Consider the following 16,403-nt stretch of genomic DNA (forward strand, 5'->3'; position numbering starts at 1 on the left):
GGGAACAACCAGTGGACTCCTCGTACTGATGCCTTCAGTGTGAGCAGATGCCGTCTGCAGGTGGATAGCGTCAGAGTCGAATAGTAGGCTGCCCAGCTGGTGTTGGAGGACTGTGGGGTGACCAGCAGTGTGGTGGTACGGTGAGAGAAGACACAGGAGTGACTTTGCCCTTTACCTCAAAATAGGATCTTGCTGGGGTGGGGGCTTTAAAGAAGGAACCAAGTCAAAAGGAGGTCATCAAGATGGGCTGTGACCCAGTTGTGCCGGGATTTGGAGAGAGGCGTGCACAGAAGAGAGATGATGTGACGACCCGTGGCGGAGTGCCTACGGTGTGAGGGCTGACTGATGGTTGGTGTGATTTATCTGCAGGCGGAGGAATGCCTGATGAGGCTTGCAGAAGCTGGGAGACAGGCCTGGTGTGGTCCATTCCCTAGAACCTTCAGAGGGAGCCTGGCTTTGCTGACCGCTTGATTTCAGGCTTCCAGAACCGAGACAATAAATTTCTGTTGTTTTAAGCCACCCAATTTGTGGTGCAGTCCCAGGAAACTGAGAGTCAGCCATTGAGTTTCCTGCTGACTAAAGAAGTTCTAATACCTGGGCCCAGAGTGAGTAGAAGCACAGATGGTCTTGAAATCTCAGGATAGTACTTGGTTAGCAGCTGGTTATCTCTATGCTCTCCCAATACGGTTACATTAATATTCTTTGCCATCCAAGTAAATACATCATTTAAAATTGTTCATAGCAAACCCGTAGAAGTTCCAAGAATATGCCTGTGGAGGCAGTTTGAAAACCCCTGGTGCAGGAGGAAGAGAAACAGCCCAGACTTTGGTTCTGAGTTCAAATTGTCTCTCTGCCTCTTGGCCACCCACATAGTCTTTGAGTCTTCCACACCCACAGAATGAGAACTGCCTACCTCCCCTGTGGACTGTGGGCTTGAGAACTAGAGGGCATGAACATGGTCTAGCATCAAGACTTACATATATAGCAGGAGCTCAGAAATCGGTTGAGGAATGGAAACACAGGGGTGAAGGGGAGAGTTAGACAAGGAATGCTTGGGAAGATTCCACTAGAGTAGGTGGTCTGACCCCCCCAGTTTGAACACGAAGAGGTGTTTGTGCAAATGGTTTTTCCACCTTGAAGGGGCTAGGAGAGGACTCCCGATTCAGGCATGAGTCTTGTTTCCTAAACGAGGCACAGAGACCCCCAGAGACAAGTGACTTGTCTGAGGTCAGGCAGTCTCGTGGCTTGGGCTGTTTTCTTATTTAATAAGGCAACCAAAAACAAAACAAAAAACTGGTTGTGTTGGTCCCCCCCCCCTTTTTTTTTCTTTTAAATAACAGCTTTATTGAGATAAAATGCACAAGTCGCTCATTTAGAAGTGTGTGAGTTCTTGGGTTTTGGTATATCTGCCGAGTTTGCAGTCATTGCAGTCCATTTCAGAACACTCTGGTCACCCCCAAAACAAACTCCAGACCCATTTAGCCATCACTCTCCATTTCCTCCCTCCAAACCCCCAGGCCACACTGGCCCCTAATTTACTTCCTGTTCCTCTGGATTTGCCTGTCCTGGACACTTTGCGTAAATGGAATCAGATGTATGTGGTCTTTTGTGCCTGGCTTCTTTCATTCAGTCAGCTGGAGGTTTCCAAGATTCGTTTGTGTTGTAGCCTGTCAGCACTTCAGCCCCTTTTATTGCCCGAGAACCTTCCACAGCACTGCCCTCCGGCATTTTGTCCTGTTCAGCATCTGACACCCATTTGGGATGGTGGTTGCTGGTTTAGGGCTCTTAGGGTCACTCTGTTTCCCTCAACATCCTATACAAGTGTCTGAGGGGTTTACGCTTTCTTTTGTCTTGGGTCGAAGCCAAGGAGTAGAATTGCTGGCTCTCCTGGGAGCTCTTGTGCTCCACTTTTAGGAGTCTGCCCAGGGGGTGTCTCCCAGGGGGTGCACAGGTCTGTGTTCCCACCGGGCTCTCCCTGCGCTCCCTTTCCCCACCCCCACTCCCCCCCCCTTGCACTTCCCCTCCCCCCCACTCTGCACTCCCCCACTCCCACTGTGCTCCCACCCCAGTCCCGACACATTCCCATGGTGCCCCCACTGGCAGTGGGTGAGCACTCGAGTTTCTCTGCCTCTTGACCGGTGCTTACTACCGTCTTCTGACTATGGCCCTCCTGGCTGGTGTGAAGTGGCATCTCTTTGTGGTCTTGGTTTTGAAATTACTTTTAATGGAAGTAGTTGTATTTATTATATGATGAAATAAGTGGATATCTAGCCGAAAAAGGTGGTGTGATTAATAATATAGCTTCTGAATTCATTTCCATGCTTTTATAGATCCCTTCTTTAAGTCTCTCTCGCTCACTCTTCTTCTTTTTTTTTTTTAAGTAAGCTCTCCACCCAGCGTGGCGCTTGAACTCATGGCCCTGAGGTCAAGAATCCTGTGCTCTTCCCAACCAAGCCAGCCAGCACCCCCCAACCCCCATATTCCTTCTTACTAGTCATTTTCGGAAGCCAGTTCTCCCAGACCTGTGTTGGGTAGAATAACTTCTTGAGTTTGCATGCGGTGGCTTTTACTTCAACACTGAAATTGCACAAGACAAGGCACCTGGAGCTTCTGAGCTCCCCCCAACCCCCGCAGAGTCCACGGCTGGAAGGCCTCGTCAACAGCCAGTCTCCTGAGGGCTGATGGTAGTGTCTGCCCCTTGTCATCTCATCTAGGAGGCCAGGGCGTTTACTCAGGATTCTCCCAAGGGCTGGCTGCTGCCGGGCAGATACGGTGCTCATTCCAAATGGGTACGGCCCGAACCGGCCCCGTGGGCTGTGCACGTTGACTCCAGGCCCTCTTCACAGACAGGCTTTACAGGCTGCACGTTCTGTCTTCAAGAACAAGAAGCTGAACAGAACGCACAGCACCTGTGAGGCCAGACACACATGTTGGTCAAATGAATGAATAGCGTTGGCTTTGGAAGGCAGACCTCGTTCTAGCACAGCAGCTTGAGCAAGCTCTTAAGCTCAGAGAGCCATGGTACTTTATCTCTAGGAGAGAGATGCAGAAGTGCCTCTGTTGCCGGGGTCCCACAATGACAGGGAAGTGCCCAGCCCGTGGTCGGCACTCCGCACAGGTTCATTCTCTCTGCTTCAGTCCCTCTGCTAGGCTCTCCAGGTTTAGTCCAGTTCCAGACAGGACAGAACACAGAGTCGGTTGTACCATTTGGCTTATCTTTTCTTTACAGAGAGATAGTGAGCTTTTTGGCAAAAATTAAGTATTGGTGGAAATGAATATTGCAGTTTGGTAGCTGCTGATTGACATATGTTTGCTAAACGACTACTCAAATCTGAGGAAGCTTGCCTCGAGTTAAAAAAAAAGAAGAAGAAGAAGAAGAAGAAATCCCAAGAACAGCTTTACCCTCTTTGCCAGCTACTTATTTATAAAATTGTCTTCTGTGGAATGTCCTAGCTGAAAATTTTTTATAAAACACTAGCTTGCTCTGTCTCCAGAGTTCAAGTTAGCCTGCATGAAAGCTTAAACTTAAATGGATGTAAAAGGGTTAGGTCCTTTTTTGGAGCCTCTTTGCCTTGGATTTTTCTTTTCTTTCTTTCTTTCTTTCTTTTTTTTTTTTTTTTTTTTTTTTAAAGAAAGGGCTGTTCTTTTGGTCACTGGATCTTTTTTTAGACTCGCAGGGAAGTCATAGTAACAGGCTCCATGTCTGATTGGGTTCCATGGCAACAAGGGTTGTGACTTTATTAGAGAAGAGTCGAGCATGCCAAGAAAGATAAAAATCGGAGTATGGAAAATGTCCGACCAGAAGAATGTGTTTTTTGGATAGCGTGCCCTGGAACAGAACAGTTTGCCAAGTTGGCACCGTTAGTCTCCGTTACAAATTTGAATCCCACTGGGTTATCATTAGGTCATAGGGAGCAGTACTTGTTTCCAAAAGAGCTGCCTGCATCTTTGCTTTTATTATCTCATTCATTCATTCATTCACCCTTTTCTTATACGTTGGTATATTAAAAAAGAAATCAAAACAGCAACGGTAAGAACCTAAGCGGAGATGGTTCTGATTTCAAAGGTAGAAAAGAAATTTAGCTCATTCTTTGTGGCACTGATTACAGCTGTAAATTGTGAGACCGCGTGGGAGGACCAATTAGAGGCAATTATAACTCGATGGAACTCCCCCTGAATTAAAACTTGCTGTGTGCATTCCAAGCTGGGGGTTTTGTTTCCCTTGCCTGTTCCTCGTTGATGCGTGTGGAGATACCGGTTCCAGGATGAGGTTGCAGTCTCTGTAGGAGACACCCTCTTCTCTCTCCCACAGCAAGGTGCAAGCTGATACTCTAACCCGAAGTGTGATAGAGTCCTTTTTGCCAAAGGTTCTAATATTTGGAGAAGAAATAGGGAGACTTTCAAATTCTCCTCACCTGGTTATAAATGCGTAGGGCTGTCTTTACTTTTCTATCAGATGGGCCTTTTTTTTTTCTTTTAAAGATTTTATTTATTTATTTGACAGAGAGAGATCACAAGTAGGCAGAGAGGCAGAGAGAGTGGGGGAAGCAGGCTCCCTGATGAGCAGAAAGCCCGATGCGGGGCTCGATCCCAGGACCCTGAGATCATGACCTGAGCCGAAGGTAGAGGCTTAACCCACTGAGCCACCCAGGCACCCCCGTTTTTTTTGTTTGTTTGTTTGTTTGTTTGTTTTGTTTTGTTTTTTTAATTTCTCCTCATCCTGATACTGAAAGTGGAAAAATTCCCAGGGCCAGATAGATGTTCTGACATGCCCTGTGGGTTCAGACTTCATTAGTCACTTACCTGCAGCCTCATGGTGATGAATCAGAAACCGCGCAGGTACTCATGATAAACATTAGTAAGTTCCGTTGCTGTAAGAGGAAAGATGACCTCGCCAGGTTTTCGGTGTCCCAGCTAATCAGGTATTCAGGCACTTGGGGAAATTATTTAACTTTTTTGGACTCTGGTTTCTTGATCTTAAAACGAGTTTGACCTGAATTGGTGTGTCCCAAACCTCCCCATTTATGAGTAACCTGGGGCGCTGCTTTCACACACGAAACCTCTGTTAGAGACTTTGCTTCACTGAGTCTGGGGTGGGGCTGGGATAGCAGAGGCCTGAGATGATTTTACAGTGGGATGTTCACGAAATACCAGACCAGCTCAGTGGTTCTGACACTTTACTTGGGCATAAGAATGGGGCGGAGGTGGGAGGGAGAAAGGAGGCGGTTTAATGCACCTGGGCTGGTTCGGACCCCGCGCTCTTGTCCAGGTCAGGAATCAGGTGGTTGCCGCCATCACTTGGAAAACACTGGTCTACGTCATTTGAACTCCCTCCCAGCCCCCAAAATGGCTCTTCTGCATTACTGCCCCTGTCAGCCACAGATGAGCCAGAAGAGTTGGGTTGATGGCAGGGCCCGGAGGGTTCTGCATACACCCAGTGCTACTCCAAACACCGTATCACTTTTTTTAAAAGCTATTTGTTTGGGGCGCCTGGGTGGCTCAGTGGATTAAGCCTCTGCCTTCGCCCCTGGTCATGATCTCAGGGTCCTGGGATCAAGCCCTGCATCGGGCTCTCTGCTCGGCAAGGGAGCCTGCTTCTCCCTCGCTCTCTGCCTGCCTCTCTGCCTACTTGTGATCTCTGCCTGTCAAATAAATAAATAAAATGTTTTTTTAAAAAAAGTTATTTGTTTTAGGGGTGTCTGGGTGGCTCAGTCGGTTAAGAGTCCTACTGTTGATTTTGGCTCAGGTCATGATCTCAGGGTCGTGAGATTGAGCCCCGCATTGTGCTCTGCGCTGAGCAAGAAGCCTGTTTGAAGTTAGTTTTCTCTCTCTCTCTCTCTCCTTCTCTCTCTGCCCCTCGTCGCTCACACACCCAAAATAAATAAATAAATAATCAGTAGTGAACACCTCTGTTCACAGAATTTTCTACTCTATGCTGTGTTTCCTTTGGATAAGACATGGTGTTTGCTAAGCGTAGTTACTTCCCACGTGCATGGCACAGTACCAGCAACATAGGACTTACCTGGGGAGCTTGTGCAAAATGCAGAGATTGGACTCCCAGACCCAAAGATTCAGTAAGTCCTATAAAGGGCCTGGGCATTACTCTTCCTTTTTCTTTCTTTCTTTCTTTCTTTCTTTTTTTTTTTTTTTTTTTTTAATTTGAGGGTGTGTCTTTATTTCTTTTTAAGGTTTGACATAAGTGGGCTTCTCTCTTCCTAATCTCACTCCATTTTCCAGAGTAAAACTGATTTTAAGTGTAAACACATGTTTAGCACAAGATCCATACTTTAATCAAGCCATTTAGATTATAGAAGAGTCTATAACACATAGAGGAGGTGCTTGAGGAAAAAACAAACTCATCTTCTGAGATGAAGAGTTCTTGTGGTTGAGTGATGAAATTAGCTGTTGGAGCAAACACATTTTATTGTGTATCTGCTCTCTTGAGTTTCTGTTTGTGCCTTGTTTGTTCTATTTCCTGTTTAACAAAAATTGAATAATACTGTTAAATGAAGAATGTAGTAGAGCTTTAAGCCTAAATTACAAAGGTTTGCTCCCCACTCCTCCATTAACCAGCTAATTTAGAGTGCAAGTTTATAGGAAAAAATCCCATAAAGGACATAAGGTGGAAAATGTTCTAACTTATAATCTTTATACCCAGAGATAAGAACCATTGTTTCTTACATATCCTTTACAGAGATGTTTTCTGCACAAAATGTATCCTTTATTTATTTAACCAATCTCCTATTGATACACCATTTAAGTTTTTTCTAGGATGATTTTTCTTCCCCGTGTTTATTTGCTTTGTTATACTCTACTAAATATTTTTGTACATCTTTTTTCCTGTAACCATATGTGGTTAAATTTCTAAAAGTGGCGTTGTTGGGTCAAGGGGTATGCGTCTTTTTAAATACAGAAAGATGGGAACAGAATGTCTTGCCAAAGTTTTACCAATTTAACTGGTGAAATCTATTTTCAAAAGACTTTCCTGGCCCAGTTTGTTCTGCTGCTGCAGGTGAGCAGCTGACTGTCCTCGTCTACTTAACGTGAAACCGGAGACTTATTACCTCAGGGCTGCTGGTCGGAGGAATTAATAAAGATATTTCATAAAAAAGAATTTAAAAGGTATCTAAGGGAGGGAGGGAGAAGAGAATAGAGAAGGAGCTTAGTAAAGCAAGTAAGTAACCCTGAATTTGCCAGTAGAATTCTTTGGGTCAGATGAAGTCACAGAACCTGAATTGGGTTCAGAAGAAAGAAAGACAGTCTTGGAGCATAAAGTGCTTGTGAGAAACTGAGGCCCTAGATTACAGTTCCCTGGGTATGAACAGCTCTCTCGGTGGATGGAGTAGGACAGTTCTGAGCGAGACATCGCGGTGATGAGATGCTCTTCGTTATTCGTAACCTCTTATGCCTTCATGGTCTAGTTAGGGGTGTGTGTGTTTCAAAGTAATGTTTAAATTGAAAGAATTACTTCTCAGACGTCTTCTGACCCACACTGCATGCATCGTCTAGCATCCGAGAGGTAACAGTACGGATCAGGAGCTATGTGCTCTGGGGATGCTGCTGTTGCCCCAGATGCCGGATGCGAGCTGATCTGGCTGTCCACCTGCCTCTATTGTGCCTCCTACTGGCAGCAAGATGGGAGAGGATCTTTGACACACAAAGAAAATGAGGTGAATCTATTCAGAGTCTGGGAAGTTCAGGTCTATTCAAGAGAGCAGTAGGAGGTATTCTGGGTCTGTAGGTCAGTGAGAGTTGAAATCTTAGAGGCTGGCTAAGAGGGATGGCCAGGTATATTGTGAGTTAGTTTATTTATTTATTTTTAAGTATTTATTTATTTATTTGACAGAAAGATAGCAAGAGAGAACACAAGCAGGGGGAGCGGGTGGGGGAGAAGCAGACTTCCCACTGCGGGGCTTGATCACAGGATCCTGGGATCATGACCTGAGCCGAAGATGCCTTCATGACTGAGACACGCAGGCGCCTTATATTGTAAGTTTAAGGGGAGCCATCCAGAGTCCACACAGTCTGGGAGCAGCAAGAACCTCAGGTTAGATTTGGCCTGTTGAGGAGTGGGTACTTGCTCTGTCCCATCACTCAGGGACCAGAGTGCCCTCTTAAACTGGTCATGCTTGAGCCAGGCCACATGCGGTTAGGTGGAAGACAGGAATCAAACAGGTTCTGAAAACAATAGTCTGCATTGAATCATTCCCTGTGTTTAATCAAAATTAGTAAATGAGCCAGCTACTAGAGAGCTGGGAGGTGGTTGTCACATGTCCCTGCTGAGCAGGGAGCCTGATGCAAGACTTGATCCCAGGACCCTGAGATCATGACCTGAGCCGAAGGCAGATGCTTAACCAGCTGAGCCACAGAGGCTCCGTGGCCTGATTTTTTTCATGTGACTTAAGGCAATTCAAATATTTGTAAATCTGTTCATGCAAGGGAGGTCAAAAGGGATTTAAAGATAAATGACTGACAGCAGGAGAGCTTGTAATCTGTTGCAGGGTTATAACGTGAAGCAATAGATGTTCACAATATATGATCACAGAAGGGCAGGAAAAAATATGAAATATCTTGTGTCTGGTATGACAGCAGGTCCTTCCTTGATTTTTCTAGGAGGAATTTCCTCAGATGAGATCAGAGTCCCAAAAAGATTAATTTATTTGCCCAAGGTCATATAGAAATCAGATCTGCCTTACCTTTCAAGTCCCTTTATAGCCTCCTCAGTAAGTTGCCTCCAGGCACTGTCGTCCTGGGCTCCGGTTTTCAGCCCCTTCCTCTCTTGGGGCTCATCTGGACACCTGTAGTTCCTTGGACGTCCCACAGGAGCCCCAAATCCATCCCCATCTGAAGCGGAATCCTACTCTACTCCCATGTCCTACTCCTGCCTCTCCCCAGTTTTCGGTCTTGTGAATGATCTTATTGGCCACCATTAGGAATGAAAGGGACATGGGGCTTTCCTTGACTCTCCCTTATAATCCCCACATCCAGTTTGGGGCACATCTTTTTGACGCTGCCTCCTTGGTGTCCCTTGAGGGCACTCTCCTTCCCAGTACTGTCCTGTCCGGCGTCCGCAAACTCTCGCCCTAGAGTCAGTCCTACAGCAGGTGCCAGTGTATTCCGCCGGACGGCTCCCTCACAGGGACTGGTCTGACCCCAGGATCTGGGCATCCTAATCCCGTTAGCAGCTGCCACGCGTGGCCTGTGGGGTGAAATGCAGACCCCCTAGCACGATTGCGCGGGAACCCTCCAGGTCTGATCCCCGTCATCGGCCGCTCAGTTCTGCCTTCCTCACCTGGCGTTGAGTCCCCCGGGTCCTCATCTGCTATCCGGCTGACCAGTTCAGAACTTGCTTTACCTGAAGCACCTTCTGAGTGACAAGTCTCTTCCTGCCTGGTCTCATTCTCATCCCTTCCCCCCAGCCCTCCTCCCTGCCCCCGGGGCTGGACTCCAGGCTGTCCTGTCCTCAGAGGCTGCCATTGTTTCTCTGGCTGTGCCCCCTTGCGACACCAGCACGCCGCTGTGCCTGACACTCCGAGGCACCAGGGAGTGTCTGCCTTGTGAATGAGGCCACAGAGCAAAGAGTCTCCCAACTCGTCTCACTTCTGAGCTGATGCCTTTCCCGAGGCGTTGGGACCATTTCCCACTCGCTCCGCCATCATTCATGTTGGTGTTTCCCATGCTCAGTTCACTGCTCTGCCCGGACTCTGCCTGACCAAAGTTTGTTGAGTTGAGCCCATTTCCTCATCAGCAAACCAGAAGTGCCAGACTGAGTGTCATATGGGGTCCCCCGGCCATCCCAGAGTTGCAGGATAGCAGGCTCCCTTCCAATCTGCCCCCCCCCATAGAGAGCGTCTCGTGGCAGCAGAGAGAGCCCATTGGGGCAGCGCCGGGTCCCACACGGTGTCTGATGGCCAGCCGCTGTGCTGCTCACAGTGCAGGGCGTGGAGAGTCTCGGAGGCAAACACGGGAATGCCCAGAGATACGCAGGCGGTATCTCCTGAGTCTGGGCTGAGTCACAGGGTAGGCGCTGTCGAAAGACGCAGCCTGCCCGCCCTGCAGACTCAGATGCCTCTCGGGCAGGAAGGCGCGCTGGTCGCCGTCCGGGTCTGCCCTCTTGCCTGTTGTGCGGTTTTGGTAAGTCTCTTCACCCACTCTCCCCTTTCAGCCGCGTATGTAACTATGTGTTGTAGAGCTTTGTGGTCATTCAGAGTTGATGAGGTGCTTAAGAGAAATATAGACTATTTTTGTGCTTGCCCCAAATCCTCCCTCATCGCCCCATGGGTTTCTAGGTATTAAAATGGCCTAAACTCCTGAACCACCAAAGTTTGTCATGCTGGGTCCTTTAAAAATGTCCATGCCGCTTGTGGGATTTAAGAGGTGAGCAAATACTTGGGTTGGAGCGGTGCCAGCTCCTGGCTGGAAACCGAGCTGGCTCTCTGCCCGCTTCCCAGACACCGGGGAGGTAATCCCGGAGCTAAACAGGCGGAAGTGGGTCTGACCTTGTACTCTAACCCTGAGTCCTCTCACAAGTGGATCTCCTTGAAACCTCCCTTTCCTGGAAACTTGGGACTGAGTAAAAGAGACTGTGTGGGACACTGTCAGCCACTGTCTCTCCACTGTGAGGAGGACGGGCGTGGTGGCCGCCCCCCAGCCACGGCAGGGCTGGGAGAGGAAGCAGCAGTGGGGGAAGTGGACATCTGTACCACCCAGGGCCCCTCTTGCTGTCCAGGGACACCGCCCCGTGGTGATGGAGGCAGGGCTCCCCGCGGGGTTCTGTTTTGCCCTGGCCCTGGGAGCTGCCTGATCTCCTGGGAATGTCTGTTCAGTTTGTGACTGTGTGTGTGTGTGTGTGTGTGTGTGTGTGTGCGCGCGCGCGTGTGCCTGTGCCATGGACTGTTTCTGTGCATCGGTACAAAACACATACAGTCTTTCTTCTATTTCCTGGACCTGACAATACTTGAACACATTTATTCAAGTAATTTGTTTCCAATACGTTTGGCATCAGAGGTTGATCTAGAATGTTGTAAAGGTGGGCTTACTGTTGGTAATGACGCCCGTTCTTTAGAAATATATTATTGAGGATGGAAGAGAGGTATGGCAAATGGGAAGAATTTTCTGGTTATCATTAGATTTTTTGCATCTTGGAGATTAAATTTCTGTTACTTCAAAAAAAAAAAAAAAAGCAAAAATGGAGGGCCTGTTGTTCTAACAATAAACCGTCTTAGGAGCCTCCCAGCATTGTGAGCGCCGTGGTTGTATACCGTTTGGGTTGGAATGAAAGGGGAAAATTGCTTCCCAAACCACCGGAGGACTGCTTATAAAACTACCACTGCCTTCGGTGAGGGACTCTTCAGAAGGAAAGGGTCTTTTCTTGCTGCTGGTCGACAAGACTTTTCTGGAGAAGCCTTCTCAATGTGGGCAGGCCCTTCCCAGCTCTTCTTCCTCCCAGTTCCCATCCTGCAGCTGGGCCAGGAGGAGTGGGTTCCTCCAGTGCAAACGAGGGTGGTTTGCAGGCTGCCTGGGGGCTCATCTGTAGGATGAGGAAAACTGGGGTCTCTCACTGTTTTGACTACATCCTTTACCACTGCTGGATGTGACCCAGAAAGGCCAAGTCAGGCCCCACTGGAGTAGCCCAGAGGCCTTTAAGTCCAGATCACAAGTTAAGTCGGGTCCTCAGATTTAGACTTTAACCAAGAATGAAGTACAGAGCCAGACAGACCAGTGGGATTAAAAGATAGATGTTACTCATCATGTAATTTAAACATACGTACACACAGAGTTTATTATACTGTGGATCTTATTCTATGGTGTTTATTTTTAAATGTTTATAAATTGTAAAATGCTATACCCAAAATATATTTCATTTAAAAAAATAACATGTGGGGCGCCTGGGTGGCTCAGCGGGTTAAAGCCTCTTCCTTTGACTCAGGTCATGATCCCAGGGTCCTGGGATCAAGTCCCACGTTGGGATCTCTGCTCAGCAGGGAGCCTGCTTCCCTTCCTCTCTCTCTGCCTACTTGTGATCTCTGTCTGTCAAATAAATAAAATCTTTAAAAATAAATAAATATAACATCTGAATAAGCACCTAAAACCCTGGGTAAGAAATTGAACTTGACCCTATGACTTTTTCCCTGATTGCATGTCCCTCCATCACACGCCTCCCCTCCTCCAAGAGGTCATTCTGTCTTAAGGTGTGTGTTAACCATTCCCTTGCTTTTGCTTTGTCATTTTACCACCTGTGTGTTTGTACTCAAATAGGAGTTTGCCTGCGTTTGATCTTTAGAAAGAGGAATTCGTACTTCATGTGGTTTTCTTTGACTCATTTGTTTAGAAATGATTTACGTTTTAATTCTTGTAGCTATGGTTCCTCTCATTCCACTGTACAAAAGCACCCAGCATATATATATATGTATATATATATATATATATATTCTATTGCCTCTAGACCTTTGGGTTATTTCTGGGTTGCGGTGGTGGTTTTCTGTTGTGAACCTTGCTGCTATGAATGTGTTTAATACACTTCTTTAACATGGGCACTTGTTCCTAGAAATGGAATTTCTGGGTCTCTAGGTGTGTGCCAAATGATTTTTAGTATTTTGAGAATTTGTAAACATTTAAAAAATATCTTGTAATCTGATTTCAGCATTACTTTGTTTAAATTCTGGAACCCTCAAAAAATGTTTTTACACTGAAGTAGTCATATCCTTTTTTGTATCCCGAGAAACTTTAACCTTGAAGAGATGGGCCTTCTCAAAGGGTAAACCCAGACTTTGAAATCTGAGAATTGCAAATACAAGAGTCTGGCCCTTAGGATACACGTGCTCTGTGCTCAGTCAATCACCAGATAGTCTTTCTGTAAGACTCTCTTTGACTTATCATCCTGAATACTTAGGCCACTTAGTTTGCTATTTTTTTTTAAAGATTTTATTTATTTATTTGACAGAGAGAGATCGCAAGTAGGCAGAGAGGCAGGCAGAGAGAGAGAGAGAGAGAGAGAGAGAGAGGAGGAAGCAGGCTCCCTGCCGAGCAGAGAGCCTGATGTGGGACTCGATCCCAGGACCCTGAGATCATAACCTGAGCTGAAAGCAGAGGCTTAACCCACTGAGCCACCCAGGCGCCCCTAGTTTGCTATTTTTTAAAAAAATATATACTATTTGCTATTATTACTAAAGTCATAGGGCCTAAGAGGGGACAAGGAAGTATCTGGAGTGTGCTAATGAAATTTTAAAGGTATTTGCATATTAGTCTCACTTGGAGGGTATAAGCACCAGGAACTTTGTTAAAGATCTGAAAATAACAAAATGAGTAAAAACAAACTCTACCAAAAAAGAATATAAAACAGAATGTATTTCTGCCCCCAGATTCCCAACCCTCTTCTCCAGAGGTAACTACCTTTCACAGTTCCTGAGATATCCTTCTGGAAATTTCCGTATGAGTAGAGTACACTTTATTTATATAAACCCCAACACTGTCCCTCTCTTAAAGCACAAGTGAGTGTGTGTAGACACAGCTCTGCATCTTGCTTTCCTGCCTTAACAGTTCAGCTTGGACAGCTTTCCATGGGGGCCCATTCACATTCACTTCCCTGTTAGCAGCTGCATTGTTTTCCATTGTACTAGAATTTTCTTAGGTGGTTCCCCATTGATAGGTATCTGTGTTGGTTCTAAAACAGGAAATAGATGATGGCGGTCGTGGTGATGCAAGGAAAGTGACCTGTTAGGAGCAGCAAAGAATAGGAAAAAGAGGCAAAGACCTGTAAATATTGGATATCACTTCTGTTCTTTAAATCTCTTGGATTTTTTTTTTTTTTTGGCCTATTATCATCCTTTGGAGAACTGTATGGAAACTCGAAAGGGCTAGGTTCTTTCCTCCATGCCCTTCCTTCCTTGTGGTCATGGTGGTGGAAGAGGTTGTTTCCGAGGGAAAGGAATGTATTTACAAGTTACTGCCTGAAGGACTGGGGGACTCCAGCAATGTTCCCCCCACCCCCCAGCTGTAGTGCAGTCAGCACCCTATGGTAACGGGAGGGCTATACCCAATTAGCAAACATTTTTTAAAGATTTTTCTTATTTTTTAGAGAGTGTGCAAGCAGTGGGAGGGGCGTAAGGAGGGAGAGAAACTGAAGCAGACTCTACGCTGAGTGCAGAGCCTGATGAGGGGCTCAACTGAATTGAAAGACCTGTATATCATGACCCGAGCCAAAACCAAGAGTCTGACTTTCATTGGACTGAACCACCCAGGCGCCCCCTGATGAGCCAGCTTTTCTTATGATAATTCATCTCTTTGGACATTGAGGGGTCTCACTGTACATAACTTACCATTGCATTAATCTTTCTCTAGCAGTTTGCTTGCAAATAGTAGCTTGTCTATGCAAGCACCGTTTCTTTCCATTTCTCTCTGGCTGGCTGAGCCAGCTCCTGAGATAAAGGCTGGAAGTGTCAGATCCTGCTTCCACAGACTGCTTGCAACTCGTGCATGGACAGATGACTCAGTCCTGACCAAAGGGACCTAAGGGGAAATCTGCTGGGGAGTTTCTGGAAAATGTTTCCTCCCTAATAAAATGTGAAAGAAAAAGCAGTAAACTTGTTTGCCACCAGAAATTGTCTACATGTGATTCTTAGAACAACAGTATCTCCTTCACCTCTGTGAGAGAATAGGCAGACGTCCTAGGGGTAGTGGAAGGAAAAAAGGGAAAGAGCCTGGGTCTTTGATAACATATTCAAGCTGCCAAAATTAGCCCTTTCATCTGATCTTTTCAGTTCGTGAGCTCAGAAGGGCCCTTATTATTGAACTTCTTTTGTTCAGTTAGTGAAATTATCATCCCTGATAGGGATTTCACCCATTGGAAATAATATCAAAGTACAAGACAACTCTTATTATAAGAAGCTGAGTGCCTACTATGTTCAAAGGACATTGTGAGGCTCCAGCACTGCAAAAAAGGGGGGAGGGGTAGAATAAGTTATAATATGAGGTGATGAGGGAAGTTATTGCTGCCGGGAGGAACCCAGAGCAGCAGGAGTTCTGAGAGAGCCCTGATGCTTAGATTGGAGGTGACAGGAAGCGACTTTGTGTGGAAAGGTTAACATGAGCCAGATGGAGGGAACCCCATGGTTTTGGTAGATAAAAAGTTGGGGATGGCAGTCGAGGAAGCCTGAGGGTTTAGAACAAACACAGGCTGTGGCCTCAGACCTGAGTTGGCACTCTAGCTCATCACCCACCGGTTTGTGACCTTGTTAAAGTCCTTGATTTCCTTGATACTCGTCGTGATAGACTAAACATAACCGGTAGAACCTGGGCGAGGACTGGGGACAAAATATGTCTGATACCTGTCCTGCCGAGAGGCGGGCACCACGTAGATAGAGGTGGGGGGGGGTGCTGAGACCATGCGTGGGGGGAGCTCGTGAAGAAAGGGGAGTTGAGCTGGTAGAAACAATGTGGGCATGTCTTCTTGACTTGGTCAGAGTTCACCTGGATCCGGCCAGTTGGTCTATAGGCATCAGTGTGCAAATACGAGTGCCAGGTTTGGGTCAAGACGTAGAGGGCCTTCATTGCCAGTGGAACGAATGGAGACCGCATCCTGTAGACAGCCCGTGTGCTGCCACAGGGAGGGGCAGCCTGAGATGGTGAGACGCCATGGGAGGTGGTTGTAGTGGTCTGGGGTGAGGCATTAAAGACCCACGCCTGACAGGGGTCCAGCTTAGGAGTTGGAGAGGTGATCCAGAAAGAAAGAGAATTGAGTAGGAAAGAAAATTAGCAAGGAGTCCTAGAGACTGAAGGCCTGGGGTGCATGGGTGGCTCAGTTGTCACGCGTCTGCCTTCAGCTTAGGTCATGATCTCAGGGTCCTGAGATCGAGCCCCACCTGGGCTGCTTGCTCAGCAGGAAACCTGCTTCTCCCTCTCTCACTCCTCCTGTTGTGTTCTGACTCTCGCTGTGTGTCTCTCTCTCTGATAAATAAATAAATAAAATATTTTTTTTAAAAAAAGACCGAATGCCTGTAAGTTGCTTAGTGTGAAATTTGGAGTAGATTTTGTAACTCGTGCAGATAATCCAATCCCCAGGTTGGGACAAGATTACTTGGTAAGGTTTATTGAGATTTTTTATGAAAGATGTTATGTAAGTGGAAAATAAGTGATGGTGCCCAAATCCGCTTGTCACTTAATTTTGCCTAATTATGTTTGTCACTTTCCCACTGTTTATATATAAAGTTTTGTTCTTCTGAAAAATATGCCTGTTGATAAGATAGATATACCCTTGCTTCTGAGATGGGACTGAGCACTTGGAGTCAGTCCTGTAATGTGAAGTGTACAGTCACCGATCATCAAGCACACGTTGATCCAGGATGAAAAGCAGTTGGGCATTTTGTCTCTGGCACAGGGATTATGGTACTTAGGGCTACATATTT

At 46.6% G+C, this 16,403-nt stretch overlaps 1 protein-coding gene across 6 annotated transcripts in view; it reads left to right on the top strand.

The window, feature by feature from the left end:
- Window positions 1-16,403, top strand: part of TMCC3 (transmembrane and coiled-coil domain family 3) — a 222,997-nt gene that overhangs the window by 175,506 nt on the left and 31,088 nt on the right. The window contains exon 1 of one of the 6 annotated variants that reach the window (XM_032346752.1): window positions 8,393-10,134. The exons of the other annotated variants lie outside the window; for them this stretch is intronic. Within the exon in view, the coding sequence (XP_032202643.1) occupies window positions 9,970-10,134 (165 nt within the window). The 5' untranslated portion in view covers window positions 8,393-9,969. Of the gene's footprint in view, window positions 1-8,392; window positions 10,135-16,403 lie in introns of those variants that run through there. 6 annotated transcript variants of the gene reach the window in all.

The sequence above is a fragment of the Mustela erminea genome, chromosome 6 (assembly GCF_009829155.1).
Source record: "Mustela erminea isolate mMusErm1 chromosome 6, mMusErm1.Pri, whole genome shotgun sequence".
Classification (NCBI taxonomy): domain Eukaryota; kingdom Metazoa; phylum Chordata; class Mammalia; order Carnivora; family Mustelidae; genus Mustela; species Mustela erminea.